Genomic DNA, 14,128 nt, shown 5'->3' on the forward strand with positions numbered 1-14,128 from the left:
ATAGGGCTATAAGCGAGAAGGATAAGTTAAGTATAAATAAAATACCCTTTAATAGTTTTAATTTTATTTCTAATTTTTATATATATAAAATATATATAATACTTTTATATAATAATAAATATTTAAATATTTTTTTAAAAATAATTATTTAATATAATATATTAAACTTATTAAAATTAATAATTAATTTAAATTTATATTACTTAACTTTAAATAATAAACTATTATTTATACTTAAAGTTTTAATATATTATAAAAATAAAGTTAACTTAATAATTATTTAATTAAATTTTAAATTTTAAGTTATTTTTATTTAAAATTAAAAGAATAAATAAATATTATTTAACTTAAAATAAATTTATATATAAAATAAATTATTTAAATTTTCTTTAAAATAACTTATATTATAAATATAATTACTTTAATTTATTTATATTATTTTTAATAACTATAAACTTTATATATAATAATAATTATATATTACTACTCTTTATTACTTTAAGTTATTCTTATTTATTAAATAATAAAATTATTTTATAAAACTTTTAAAATACTTTTAAAAACCTTTAAATAATATAAATATTAAAGTTTATTTAATAATAATTTGTTTAAAATATATATTAATAAATTAATACTTTAAAAAATAGTAATATATTTAATTTATATTATTTTAATATAATTAAAGTTAAGTTTAAAATAATTATCTTATAAAATTATATACTTTTTAATAAAAACTAGTTTTTATAAAACTTTTAACTTTAAAAATACTTTTCTAATAATATAATATATTATTATAATATAATTATATATTATAATAAATAATTATAATATTATTAATATAATTATAAATATAAGTAGTATAATAAGTCTATTTATATTATAATAATATATAAACTTTTAATTATTATTATTATTATTATTTATATTTATATTCTTCTTCTTACTTTAATATTATAGCTATAATATATAGTATTCTAGTGTCTTTATATATAGTATGGTTGGTTAGTATATTGTAATTAGATTGGGGTTTTTATTTATTTTAGTTACCTAATTTAGGCTTTGCTATACTATATAGTGTTTACTTTTAACTAACTATTATTTATTATTAACTCCTATCCTATATATATAGCCTATAATATAACCTATTATATATCCATTCCCATTTTAATACTGGTATTCTATACTAATTATTATATTATTATTGTTTATTTAATTGTATTTATAAGTAATATATCTTTTATATTTATATTAATTCTTATACTTTTCTTTTATATAAAGCTAGTAGTTTAAAGGTTTTTATACTTTATTTTAATCTTTATTATATACTCTAAATATTACTCTTTTAATTATTACCTTTATACTATATATTATTATTTATACTATTATTATTTTTATACTTAATTAATATTTAAATATAATTAAATAAGCTATAATCTAGTTTATTTTATTAGTTTTCTTATTATTAATTTTATTAATATTTTAAATTATAATATTTAAATATTATAGTAGCTATTATTATTATTTTTATAATAGTTAGTTATATTATTAGTTTATATTAGTAATTAACTAAGTTAATTAAAAAAGAATAAAAATATTAAATTAATTAGTTTTTAAGCGGTCTCTATATATTATAAAATATATACTAGTAATTTAAATTCTAGTTTTATACTTCTAGTTATAAAAATATATTATTTTAATAACTAATTAAACAAGTAAAAGGTATACCTTTAAGGTATAAAATTATTTTTAAAATTTATATATTTTAATTATATAGTATATAAATCTTAACTATATTTATTAATATAAATTGGAATTAGTTTAATATTATTAGTAATATAGCTAGTATATAATATATAAAAATAGTAGGTTTAATCTTTTAATTAATATTAGGTTTAGTATTAATAATTTTTAAATTTATTAAATAATATTTTTTTAAAAGGACTTTTAGCCTTTTTTTTAATTAATTTTAAGATATATAAAGGGTATATATTATTAGATTAAATTTAATATTTTATTATAAAGGATTACTTTTAGTTTTAATCTATCTTTATATAGTTAAACTTATATAGTAAAGTAATATATTATATAAATAAAGGTGGTATATATTAAAATAGTTTTATTATATATAGTATTAATAAAAATTATATAATATTTATTTTATTATTTTAGTTTATATTTTTTTTTTTATAAAGTAGGTTATATAGTAGAGTATAGGACTGCTAAATATATTTTAAATAAATATAAATGATTTTTAGGTCCTAAAGTATAAATAAGGAATCCCTATTTATAGGTCTTAGCCTTTAATTATAAAGTTTAAGGCCTCTACTATTATTTTAAATTAAAAGGATATTATTATTCTTATAATAAAATAAAAATATTAGTTTAATATTATATTAATAAAAATAAAAATCTTTTAAAAACTATTATCTTATTCTATTTTTATAAAAATTAAAATAAATATTTCTATTTAAAATTTAGGTATTTAAATTAAATAAAGTTATAAATAAGGTTTTTCTACTTTTATAAAAATATAATTCTTATTTAATTATTAATAGTATACTATATTTATAATATTATAGTCTTTAGGGTTTTAATTTACTAAATAAATATAAAATAAACTCTACTTTATAAAATATAGCTTCTTTATATATTTATTAATTATTAAAAATTATTTTAATACTCTAATATTTATTTAAAATACTTAAATATATTCTTATTATTTAAAAGTATATTATTAATTATAATATATTATTTATTATTATTAAAAGCCTTATATTTTAATAACTACTTATATATAAATAAATACTTAAACTTTTATTTAAATAATTTTATATAGCTTTATTTTACTATATAAATAAAGTAATTTTAATTAAATTATAATAAAATTAATATATATAAGGATAATAGCTATTAAAATAAAGTAACTATAAGGGTTTACCCTTTATATAACCTTATTTTTTATAATTTATTAAAATTATATCCCTATACCTTTAAGCTTATAGTTTAAATATAAAATTATTAGTAATCTTAAAAAAATATAAGCTATATAAAGCGCTAATATACCTAATCTAAATAATAAGTAAAATAATTTTAAAAATATACTAACCTAATTTATATATAAAGTTTTCCTCTATTTATTCTTTTAGCTTTTTTAATAAGTTTTAATACCTTAATATTTTTAAGGTATAATATTTAGGTGCCTCTACTTTAAACTTATTATTTATATATACTTTAATATTTAAATAGTATATAATAAGGTCCTTTAAGGCCTTTTAGCAAAATTATAAAATAAATATATTATAATTTTTAATAGTAATTATCTTCTTCTAAAAGTTATTTTTAGCCTCCTTTTAAATATTAATAGGCTTAAATATATTATTATTAATATATATAAAATGCCTTTTAATTTTATAAATATATTTCTAAATGGTTAATCTATTTTAAGTCCTTTTAATATTTAAATAAAACTTTTAAATATTAAAGTAATAAAGGTTTTTAATATTTTTTAACTAATTACTCCTTAATTATATAATAGTATAAGATATTATTTTTATAGTTCTTATATATAATATAATATTAATTAAACTTAAATTTTTAATTACCTTAATAAATACTTTTTATTAAAAATATACTTAAAATAGGTTAGAAAGACTAATTTAATAGCTAGTTAAAATTTACTTACTATCTTATTAAGTAGGTTAATAAAACTAAGCTTATTATTAGAACTAATAATGTCTTATTAGTTTTCTAATTAATTATCTTTATTTAATTAAAAATAAAAGTAACTTTATATATAATAATAAAATTATAAATTATGGAAATAATAGTAGTAGAGTTTATAATTTAGGAAATTAAAAGTTTAAAATTATAAAGTTAAATAAGTTATTTTATAAAAGTTATTTTATAAAAGTTATTTTATAATAGGTTTTAAATATTAATTATTAATAAATTTAATTAATAAAAGGAGAAGGAGAAAAGGTTAGAAATAATTAAGTAAGATTTATAATAGGTACTAGCTTTTACTATAATTTAAAATAATATATAAAATACTATAATTAGATTTTAATAAGTGTTTTAATATCCCTTATATAAAAGAATAGTTTTATATATAGTAGGTAGGATATTATAGTAAACTTTTAATATTATTATATAACTTTTTTAAACTATTAATAAAATAAAATAAAAATATTTATAATTATAAATAAAATTTAAAGAATACTTCTATAAAAACTTTTTAATTAATAATTTTAATAATAAAAATAATAGTTTATTATAAAAAAACTTTAAGAAATATTATTAAATATTAAAAATAATATTTTAATTTTAATAAAAACTTATTAAAATTAAAATTATTAATAATAAATAAATATATTAATTTTATAATAAAAATAATTAAATAATATAAAGTTATAAATATAAATAATATATATTTAATTTTATTAATATTATACTTTATATTTTTATTAAATATTTAATATTAATATTTAAGTTTTAATAAATTAAAGTAATTTAAATAACTATATATAAATATAATTATAAATTTTATATAAAGTTAAGAAATATATTAAGTTAGGAATAATATACTTTTCTTATAACTTATTATTATTATATTTATTAAATATTAATTAATTATTAATAAAACTTTATAAATTTTTAAAAGTAATAAAAATAAATAATCTTTTAATAATTATTTTAACTACTATTAAAATATATTCCTTCCTTTATTTATTAACTTTTATATTTATATTATAAAAGTTATATATTTATTATTAAGAATAATTAATAAAATTAAAGTATAAATAATATATTAAATTAAAATATATTATAATTTTAAATACTTAAATTATTTTAAATAATTTCTTTTAATTAATAAACTCTTTTTAATTAATAATAAATAAATTAATTATATATTAATAATAGTTAAATAATTAATTTTTAATAGTTATAACCTTACTTTAATAATTATATATATAAGTTTCTACTTCCTTTTAAAAACTTAACTACTTTAATAAGTATATTAAAAGATAAAAGAACTTTTAATAATATAAAAATTTTAAAATTAAAGTATTTAAAGTGTTACTTTTCTTAAATATTTATTTATAAGAAATTTTATATTTCAACGTTATAATAATATATTATTCCCTTTTATATTAATTTAAAAGTTATAATTAATAAGAAATATATTTTAAAAGTATAAGTTTTATTTATACTTTTATTATAATTTTATTTTTAATATACTTTTTTAATCTTTTAAATATATAAAATTAATTTTTATTTTTAAATTATTTATTATAACTTACTTTTATATATAATTATAATACTTACTTTTTATAACTTAAAAACTTTAAATTAAAATATTAATTATTAGAAAATTATTTAAATTATAATTTAAAGTTTTTATAAATTAATATAATATTTATTACTTTTTATAATAAATTTTTAATAATACTTTAATTATAATATTATAAAATATATATTTTATTTAATAATTATAAAATACTTTAATTATATAATATTAAATAATTATTTAAACTATTAAATTTTAATTATAATTTTTAAATTTATTTAATATAAGTTAAATTAAAGTTTTATATTTATTTTACTTTAATAAAAGTTAAAAATTATATAATAAATTAAAAAAGGTAGTATTACTTATATAAGTAGTTTTAATTTTTATTTATATATATCTCGAGAGTGTAATACTTTTATAATTAATAAACGTTTAAAAATTACTTATATTAATGTATTAATATTTAAATAATAATTATAAAGTTTATAAATTTTATATAATATTTATATATTTAATTATAATAAAAGATATATTAATATTTTTATTCGTTATTTATTATAAAATTATAATTAACTTCTTTTTAAAAATTAACTTAAATTTTAATAATTATAAACTTAATAAAATACTTAATAATTTAATACTTATAAACTTAATTAAATAAATTTTAAAACTACTTTTATTTAAAAGTTTTTAAAATATAAGAAAGAATTTAATTATAAATATAAACTTTTTTAAATTTACTTAACTTCTGTGGTATTATACATACCTACCTAGGTAGGTATGTATAATACAACGGATACCTCGAATTGTTGGGGACCACTCCAGGCTGCAGGGGATTCCTCTTACAGGGCTACCCCCATTCAAGAGTCCGAGAACCGGCCAAAGCGGCTGATAATCCACGGGAACCAGCCGGGTGGATCCTCCGTAGTAGTCATTGTCTTGTCCTGAAATGTGCATGCTTATTTCGACCCATGTTTCTCTTCGAGTTCAGCAAGAGAGCAGTGGTTAGTTCAGGCGGAATGTTTCTTCTGCTTGGTTGACAAGACGATCTGCGGCCCGAACCCACACCCCTGCGTGATCCCTGAATGCCACTTTAAGCTCCCGCAGCGATAGGCTTATCGCACCCTCGCACCACTGCGACGGCATTTCCCAACCGAGCGAGCAGCAGCAGCAGCAGCAGCAGCAGCGAGACCGTCGACAGGTTTCCAGATCCCGCAGGCCGCGACCATCACTCACCACAAGCACCTCCAACTCCGAAGCGCCTCATCGTTGGGATGAGGAAACTATTCCTCCCACACTCGGCCTCGACCCCCCACCAGCTCCGAAAGGCCCTGCTCTACTCCGCGTCGCGCGGCCACAGCCCGTCGCCATGCGTCTCCTCATCCCGCCTTGAGCGATTCACGTCGTCCTCGACAGCCGCCCTCGATGCCGCACAGGCCTTGGACGCCGGCAGCGACCTGCGCAACACGAAACAACCCGACGGGCAGAACCACGACCGGAGCATACGCGAGCAGGACACGTCCCGGACCATCGCGGCGCCCCCGCCCAAGCTTCCCTACCGGTTCGAGACGGGCATCTCCCTCTTCGCCAAGCGCGCGCCGAGGCCCTTCCCCCCTCCCTTCCTCTCCCCGCCTTCGGGATCCTTCAGCGACCCTCTCAGCACGCACCACCAGAGTCGCGACCGCCGGCCCAAGGTCAACGGCCAGCTGATCAAGGGGTGGACGAACGGCGATGACGCCGCCTTCGCGAGCGAGTATTTTGTCGGCGCCAATGATGGCGTGGGCGCGTGGAGCGCCCGCCCGAGGGGACATGCTGGGTATGCCTCCTTCACCCCGCGCCCGGCTGGCGTTTCACCCCCAACACGGCCTCCGGGGCTGACCATGATGAATGCAGACTGTGGGCGAGGCTGATTCTCCATTTCTGGGCGTTGGCCATGAGCGAGGACGCGTCGCGACCGCGCAGCCCGAACGACCCACCCTACACGCCAGACCCGATCGCATACCTAGAAAAGGCTTACGAACAGACGAAAGAGGCGACGTCAGGGCCCGACTGGCAGGGGACTACGACAGCCACAGGGGCACAGCTGTTCTGCAGGGCGATAGACGTCGCGGAGCCGGCAAGACCCGACCCGACGGGCGACAGTGGCAGGACCGCGCCGGTGCTGTACGTGACCAACCTGGGCGACTCGCAGGTCATGGTCGTGCGGCCGAGCTCGGGCGAGTTGATCTTCAAGACCAAGGAGCAGTGGCACTGGTTCGACTGTCCCCGGCAGCTGGGGACCAACAGCCCGGACACGCCGGCGCAGAACGCAGTGCTGGATCAGGTTCCGATAGAGGAGGGGGATGTGGTCCTGGCCATGTCGGATGGTGTGATTGACAACCTGTGGTCGCACGAGATCGTGGAGAACGTGAGTAATAGTGTCAAGAGGTGGGCGGCAGGGGATGTGGGGAGGAGGACAAGGAGCAGCGACAATCCCGGGGGCAGTGGATCCATGGCCTTTGTGGCTGAGGAGTTGATGCTGGCTGCCAAGGCGATTGCGCTGGACCCCTTCGCGGAGAGCCCATTCATGGAACACGCCATCGACGAGGGCTTGCCGAGCGAGGGAGGTGAGTGTGTTCCGATCCCCATTTGCTTTTTCCTTCCCTGCTGGCAGAGGGACAAGTTTCTAACATTGTGGCTACCAGGCAAGCTCGATGATATCACCGTCGTGGCGGCGCTGTGCACGCGAAATGATGTTGTGTGATCACACAATTTCGGCCAGCACTGGGTGGTGCGTCAGGAAGCAGTTATCCTTTCAGACCCGGGCGGGACAGAAGCCGGAGTCAGGTCATCTTCATTGCAGCTGCCTGCCCTCTCGCGAGCGGGTCGGGCTTATGGAACGGAAGGGTAAACGTTGGATTCAGCAACTGGAGTTCAGGAGTTTGGAAATTGCCGTGCCTTCGATTATCATTTAGATCGATTACGTAGCTACCTAGGTACTTAAGTACCCAGGTACTTAGTTTTGGTCTGCAGCTTCGCCATTAGCGGCTCGCTGCAACCTTAATCTGCTGATCAGCCGCAATTAGCGAACGATGGGCCAAGGAACCTGGGAACCCACTGCCCACCCAAACCCCTAACAGTACATATACACTATGTACGGAGTAGTATGGCTTACCTAGGTATCAGGTACCTAGGTAGTCATGCAGGCGACCCTGCCCCTTATCGATAGTCGAAACTTAGGCTCATCCTTTTTATCGTTTGCCACTTTTTTTCTGGAGAGAGGGTCTTTACTACCTCCGACCCCGACTTGGCGACATGTAGAACCCAGCACGCGCTCACTCCCAGTCATTCTGTCGCCAAGCCATTGTTTGCAATCCCTTCCACGGCGCCCCTCCTTTCGCAATTCAGTCCAATTCTGAGCTTCCAACATGAGAGGTAAACGATCCAAACAATACCGCAAACTGCTCAGGCAGTTCGAGCTCGCGTTCGGCTTCCGCCAGCCATACCAGGTTCTCGTTGATGCCGACCTCGTCAAGGATGCCCACCGCTTCGCCATGGACCTGCCGCAGTACCTCTCCAATACTTTGCACGGAGAGGTCAAGGTCCTCATCACGCAATGCTCGATGCGCCACCTCTACGCACAGAACAAGGAGCCAGGCGTGGCCAAGGTCATCGACAAGGCAAAGGACTATGAGCGCCGACGCTGTGGTCACCACCCGGAGCAGTTCCCCGAGCCCTGCTCCACGCTCGAGTGCCTTGGAAGCGTCGTCGGCCCCAAGAACAAGCACCGCTACGTCGTCGCAAGCCAGGACCCGGAAGTCAGGGCCAAGATGAGGGGGATTCCCGGCGTGCCGCTGGTGTACATCAACCGCTCGGTCATGATTGTAGGTTTATCGCCCTGGATACCCCAAGGCCCCACTACTCAGCGGTCCCGAAATTTGAGTGACAGCCACTGACTGTGCCCAATGCAACAGCTTGAGCCCATGGCCGCTGCAACAACAAGAGTAGTTCAGAAGGGCGAGAGGGCAAAGTTCCGCGCAGAGCTAAAGCAACCCGACACGGCAACTGGGGGCAAGAGAAAACGAGGAGACGACGACGACAGCGAGGGGAGCGAAAGCGAAGGCGATGCGAAGAAGGATGAGGAACCAAAGAAAAAGAAGAAGAAGAGGAAGGGCGAGAAGGGGCCGAACCCGCTATCGGTGAAGAAGCCGAAGAAGAAGCCGCCGCAACAGCAAGAGAGCAGCTTGAAACAGAACCAGGCGGAGAAACCCGTGGAGGACGCGCCATCAGATCAGCCCGCCAAGAAGAAGAGGAAACGGAGAAGCAGGAGGGCGGAGGGTGGTACGGATGAGGTTGAAGCGCAGGGCACAGCTTTGGGCACAGCTGGGGCACAAGGCATGACGTCGGCTGCGGCTGAGGATTAGGACTGCCGGAATAGAGGCTTCGTCCGACAGGATCGACCATGGTCACAAAACGGATGGCTCAGTGGTGATGTGCAAGTCTTGAGGCGCACATGGCGCAGATGATAGATACTCTGCTGAGGAAATGATACCACATGCTTGATCATTGCATGAACGAACCCTTCCACAATTTACTTGGGCATTAGTGCATCACTGTACAATTACAACATAGATCCGGGCGGGCGTATTTCGCACAAGGAACTGTTGTTCATGGTCAGGAATGACAGCGACAGATGTTTTGACTACCAATGATGCTGGGTACAGTGTACAGGGAGCAAGTAGGTATCTATTCAGATGGATCCGAGCGAATCCAAAATCAGACAGGCACATGCCTTCTTGAAAGACACCGAGATGGTATGGCCAAGGCACAAAAGGGTACAAAAAGAACAGGGAGGAAACCATAAAAAGAAGCGCAGCTATGGAACAGTTATGAGCTTTCATCACGGCCGCTTCCGCCGTACACATGAACCCTCTGTCCTTCAGCGCAGCACCAGCCTTATTTCGACCAAGTAGCCCTCGAGCGGTTGCTCGCACAATCGTAAATGCCACCCGCTGCCCCCCTTTATTTGTCGCGAGCTCTCAGGCGCAGGAACTCCTAATGCTCGACAGTCATCGATGGAGAAGAAAGCGGACGACCAGTGGTAAAGACAGGAGAGACGAAAGGAGTTTGAGGACCCCGAAATCTCCACAAGCAGCGACACCGATGCTGGAATCGACTGGCCGGTATGACAGACCATTTCTCTTCTGTTGGAAGTCGAATTAATGGCAAGGTCTTGTGGTTGGCAATATGATACAAAAGCACGTTCTTGTGTTGCTGTTCATGGTCGTGAGCATCTTAGAAGTTTGTCCTTTTCGGACAGAAAGCACAGGGCTTTCCCCTGAGACATGAGCGCTGCTGGCGTACAGCAAGAGAGTTGTCCAGGTTGTAGAAACGATCAATCAACCGATTGTACAGCTGCATCGTGTGATTGTCAGCGACGGGCGGTTTCCGTGCTCAGCCAGGCGGTAGATTGTGAAGAGACTTACGCCGCGTGGTTAGAGTTTGACCAACACACGAAAAATAGTCTTCAGCCTATCTGGAAGGCAGTAAGGGACGAAAAAGCATCGCTGTGGCGGTCTATACCCGTCCGGAGGTGTGCTGGTCAGCAGAGCCCTCTCACCAACCAGAAGCTGTGTCAAGAAACGAGATCCAAAGAACATACCATCATCATCGCAACCACGCTCGTCATCGGGCTTGGCAGAGAGGTCCTCATCACTAGTGATCTCGCGGATCGAGAGTATGGTCACAGTATTGCCGGGGGTTGACGAGCCGACATGGTGGACAGAAGTCTTGCCGTCACGCCACGCATACGTCCCAGGGCGGGCATCACTGGCCTGCTGCTCCAGGGCCGTGCCCTCGCCCTCGTCTTCGTAGATTTCCCACTGTGGCTCGGTGCAGGGCGTTCCCGTCTCCGGCCGCGGATCCGCGAAGTTCCGCTCCATGTAGGCGTTGATCTCTTCGTTCGTTGGGACGTAGGTGCCGGCGGCCCATCCGCTCCTGCTCTGGCCGATGAACGAGAAGTCAAAGTCCTTTTGAGGAGACTCGCCGCTATCTCCTCCGAAAGCTGAATCCTGTCGAGAGAGACCGTTGACACTGTGCTCGGGCAAGATTCCGGGCTCGTTGTGGAAGCCGCACTGGCCCTGGGGTACGTGCTGGGCCTGAGGCCGGTACTGAGACGTTGGATCATACTCAGGCTGTTGTACATACTGACAGCTCTGCTGTGTCTGAGCAAAGCCGCTGCGCGGCTGTGAGGACTTGTTGTAATCGTATTCTTGCGCGGCAGCACTGTCGTAGTACGAATCACCCGAGAAGTCACGACGGCAATGGGCATCGCTGAAGTGGGCAGCAGAGTTGAACCCGTTATGGAAATTGCCGAAGGAGCCCGGCTTGGTGCTGTACTCTGGGCCAGAGCTAGAGCCAGAATATCCAGCACCGTAGTGAGCCCCATGGCCGTCGGGTTGAGCCAGGCTCGCGCTGTGGCCGTGGATCATGGGCGCGGTCGGTGGAGATGTCGGGGCCGCCCATCCAAAGCCATTCATCATATACCGATCGGGTACGAGGTCCGGCTGCTGGTCATGTGGCCAGCAGGACTCATGGGGAGGGGTAGGTGGCGCCGGAAAGCCAGACGCGTCGCGGACGCCTGTAACGCCGCTGAAATGGGCATCACCCCCGGATGTTCCTTGTGGAAGGACTTCCTGGGCGCCATATTGGGCAGGATTCCGGGCATAGGCGCGGGAGCCGAGAGGTTTGTAGCGCAACTCGTCACCAATATTCTCATGCATAGCGAGACACTCCCGCTCTGGGGGACTCCCGGTGCTCGTCTCCGCAGGGTTGCGGCGGGCGCGAAAGCGCATGGACAAGGCCGATGTCCTCGAGGTGCCAGAATGGAATCCACGGGACGCCACGGAGTCGTCGGTACCGCAGGTGGTCGGTCTGCTGTCAGAATCGCTCTGCTGGGCCTGCAAAGGCGAGGCTGTGGTCTCGGGCCCGCTTGGAGGAACTTGAAAGACGGAGCTGATTCGTGCCTGGCAAGCCTTGTCTGCGGTGTCAGAATCAGAGCCCTTCACCTCGCAGCCCCCATTCCCGCCGGCTTGAGCGAGATGCCCGGCTTTGGAGCGGGAAATGTGGCAGGCTTTGACATCACCGCCAACCGCAGGGTTGCAACCAGACGCCGACTCAACAGAAGGGGGTTTGTAAGAGGACACTGCAGAGAGGCGGGCTCCTCCTTCTCCGGCCTTTGCTCCAAATTTGAGCTTCTGGCCGCCCTCGAGGTGCATCCCTTCGAGCTTCTCGATGGCCACGCTGCTGTCAGAGGAGGTCTCCGAAGACGCCTTGGTCTTGAAGGAACGGTTCTTGAGCATCGAGCTGGTGGCCTCCCTAGACTTTAGAAGGCCCTGGCGCGCATCGTTCTCCTTTCCGGGTGCGCGTTCCTTGGGCGCGCTGGAACGGTTGTCCTTGTCCTCCGCGATGTCACTAAGGCTGGCGTCGTGCACCTGGCGCATGAATGCCTGTCGATGGATTTTTAGTGGCAGGCAGGAATGGAAGTCAGTTGGGATTCGATATACGCACCTTGTCGTAACCAGTAGTCTCGCCGCCAATCTCACTTGCCTCACGAAGATTATGCTCGTAGCCTGGCGATGCCTCTCGACAGGGTCTGCAGTAGTTGGGCCCTGAGGGCTGGTCCGGCTCGAGCACGTTTTCGCGATGATACTTCTCGGACCGGACGATGCCACATCCCCAGCAGTAGTGGCGCTGGCCGTACCAGGCAAGTGGCTTGCCCTCACATTCGTGGGTAATGCGACAGCGCCCGCACCAATTGGGCTGCATCTTCTGGTCGACAGCAAGCGGGTGCCGCTCTCGGATCTTGTCAGACCTGATCTTGCCACACTCGTAGCAGATCCATCGCTGCTTCAGTGGCTCGAGGTATGGGTCCGCTTTCTTGCCGTGCTTGCCGCGCTTCTCGTGGCCGTGTTTTGACCGCGTTGTGGAGTGCTTGTGAGAACTGTCCAGGGTGGGAGAGCGAGCTTGCTCACCTCTGCTACTGTGTGACATGGTCGAACGCTGGGTCGTGTTCTTGTCGGCATGGGGGATCTCGTGTTTGTTGGCGAGTGACGGCGACAGACCATGGAAGCGAAAGGGGTTGGTGGGCGAGTTGCTAATGATGGGGACGTAATGGACGTGTATTTCCTGCTCTGAAGACAGGCCTGAGGGTGCAACTTGACGCTGGACCCTCTCAATCTCCTTCAGTTGGCGGTAGACAACAGCCTTGTCCTTTCTGCGCGAGTGTCTCTCATCCGCATCTGACTCGACATCGCCATCGTACAGATAGGAGCTCTTTTGAGAGCGATCATAGTGATTGCTACCACGTGAGACCATGTTGCTTTCGCTTGTTCTGTAACCGTTTTGGTCTCTTGGGCAATGTTTGATGTGCTTGTGAGCGCGGCGGTCCTCCATGGAGAGGTCTGAGCTTGAGCTGAGAAAAGGTACTGAGCTCATGCAAGAGATTTAGGGCACTTGGGGGGGGGGGGGCTTACAGCCGGCGTCTCCACTTCATCCTTGGGTTTCCTGAGAATGATCAAGGGCAATGAGAACACATACGGCGGTGCCTGGTGGAGGCCTGGTGGCAGTGGTTTGAAAACCTTCAGTAAACAGCCAAGGCGGGTGAAGGTGCTTTTCCGTTGTGCTCCAAGTGACTCATAATGTGGAAACGCTACCAGGAGGAGACAGGATCTGAGATGGAAGACTCTGAACTTAAGAGGAAGGTAGTCCGAGGGTGGGTACAGGGCGACACAAGCAGTGGCCGCGATGGAGGAAGGATGCCAGTAAAGAGACCATACCGTGAAGGGAGAGGAATGCTGG

General features: G+C 37.4%; 3 protein-coding genes across 3 annotated transcripts; 2 read left to right on the plus strand and 1 right to left on the minus strand.

Annotated features, from left to right (window-relative positions):
- Positions 1 to 6,564: 6,564 nt before the first annotated feature.
- Positions 6,565 to 8,033, plus strand: KVR01_000042 (uncharacterized protein; the record flags this gene model as incomplete). The annotated part of the gene is made up of 3 exons (XM_044785595.1): positions 6,565 to 7,106; positions 7,184 to 7,896; positions 7,975 to 8,033. 3 exons carry the CDS (start codon positions 6,565 to 6,567, stop codon positions 8,031 to 8,033), a joined length of 1,314 nt encoding a protein of 437 aa, XP_044649991.1.
- A 664-nt stretch (positions 8,034 to 8,697) lies between these two features.
- On the plus strand, positions 8,698 to 9,693 carry KVR01_000308 (uncharacterized protein; the record flags this gene model as incomplete). Its single annotated transcript, XM_044788383.1, has 2 exons — positions 8,698 to 9,153; positions 9,244 to 9,693. 2 exons carry the CDS (start codon positions 8,698 to 8,700, stop codon positions 9,691 to 9,693), a joined length of 906 nt encoding a protein of 301 aa, XP_044650257.1.
- Positions 9,694 to 10,202: 509 nt separating this feature from the next.
- KVR01_000770 (uncharacterized protein) lies at positions 10,203 to 13,981 on the minus strand. The gene is made up of 5 exons (XM_044790332.1): positions 13,804 to 13,981; positions 12,839 to 13,742; positions 10,932 to 12,777; positions 10,756 to 10,846; positions 10,203 to 10,684 (listed from the first exon to the last, which is right to left on the minus strand). Exons 1-4 carry the CDS (start codon positions 13,821 to 13,823, stop codon positions 10,797 to 10,799), a joined length of 2,820 nt encoding a protein of 939 aa, XP_044650719.1. The 5' UTR covers positions 13,824 to 13,981; the 3' UTR covers positions 10,203 to 10,684; positions 10,756 to 10,796.
- Between the last annotated feature and the right edge of the window lie 147 nt (positions 13,982 to 14,128).

The sequence above is a fragment of the Diaporthe batatas genome (genome assembly GCF_019321695.1).
Source record: "Diaporthe batatas strain CRI 302-4 chromosome Unknown Contig00001, whole genome shotgun sequence".
Taxonomy (NCBI): domain Eukaryota; kingdom Fungi; phylum Ascomycota; class Sordariomycetes; order Diaporthales; family Diaporthaceae; genus Diaporthe; species Diaporthe batatas.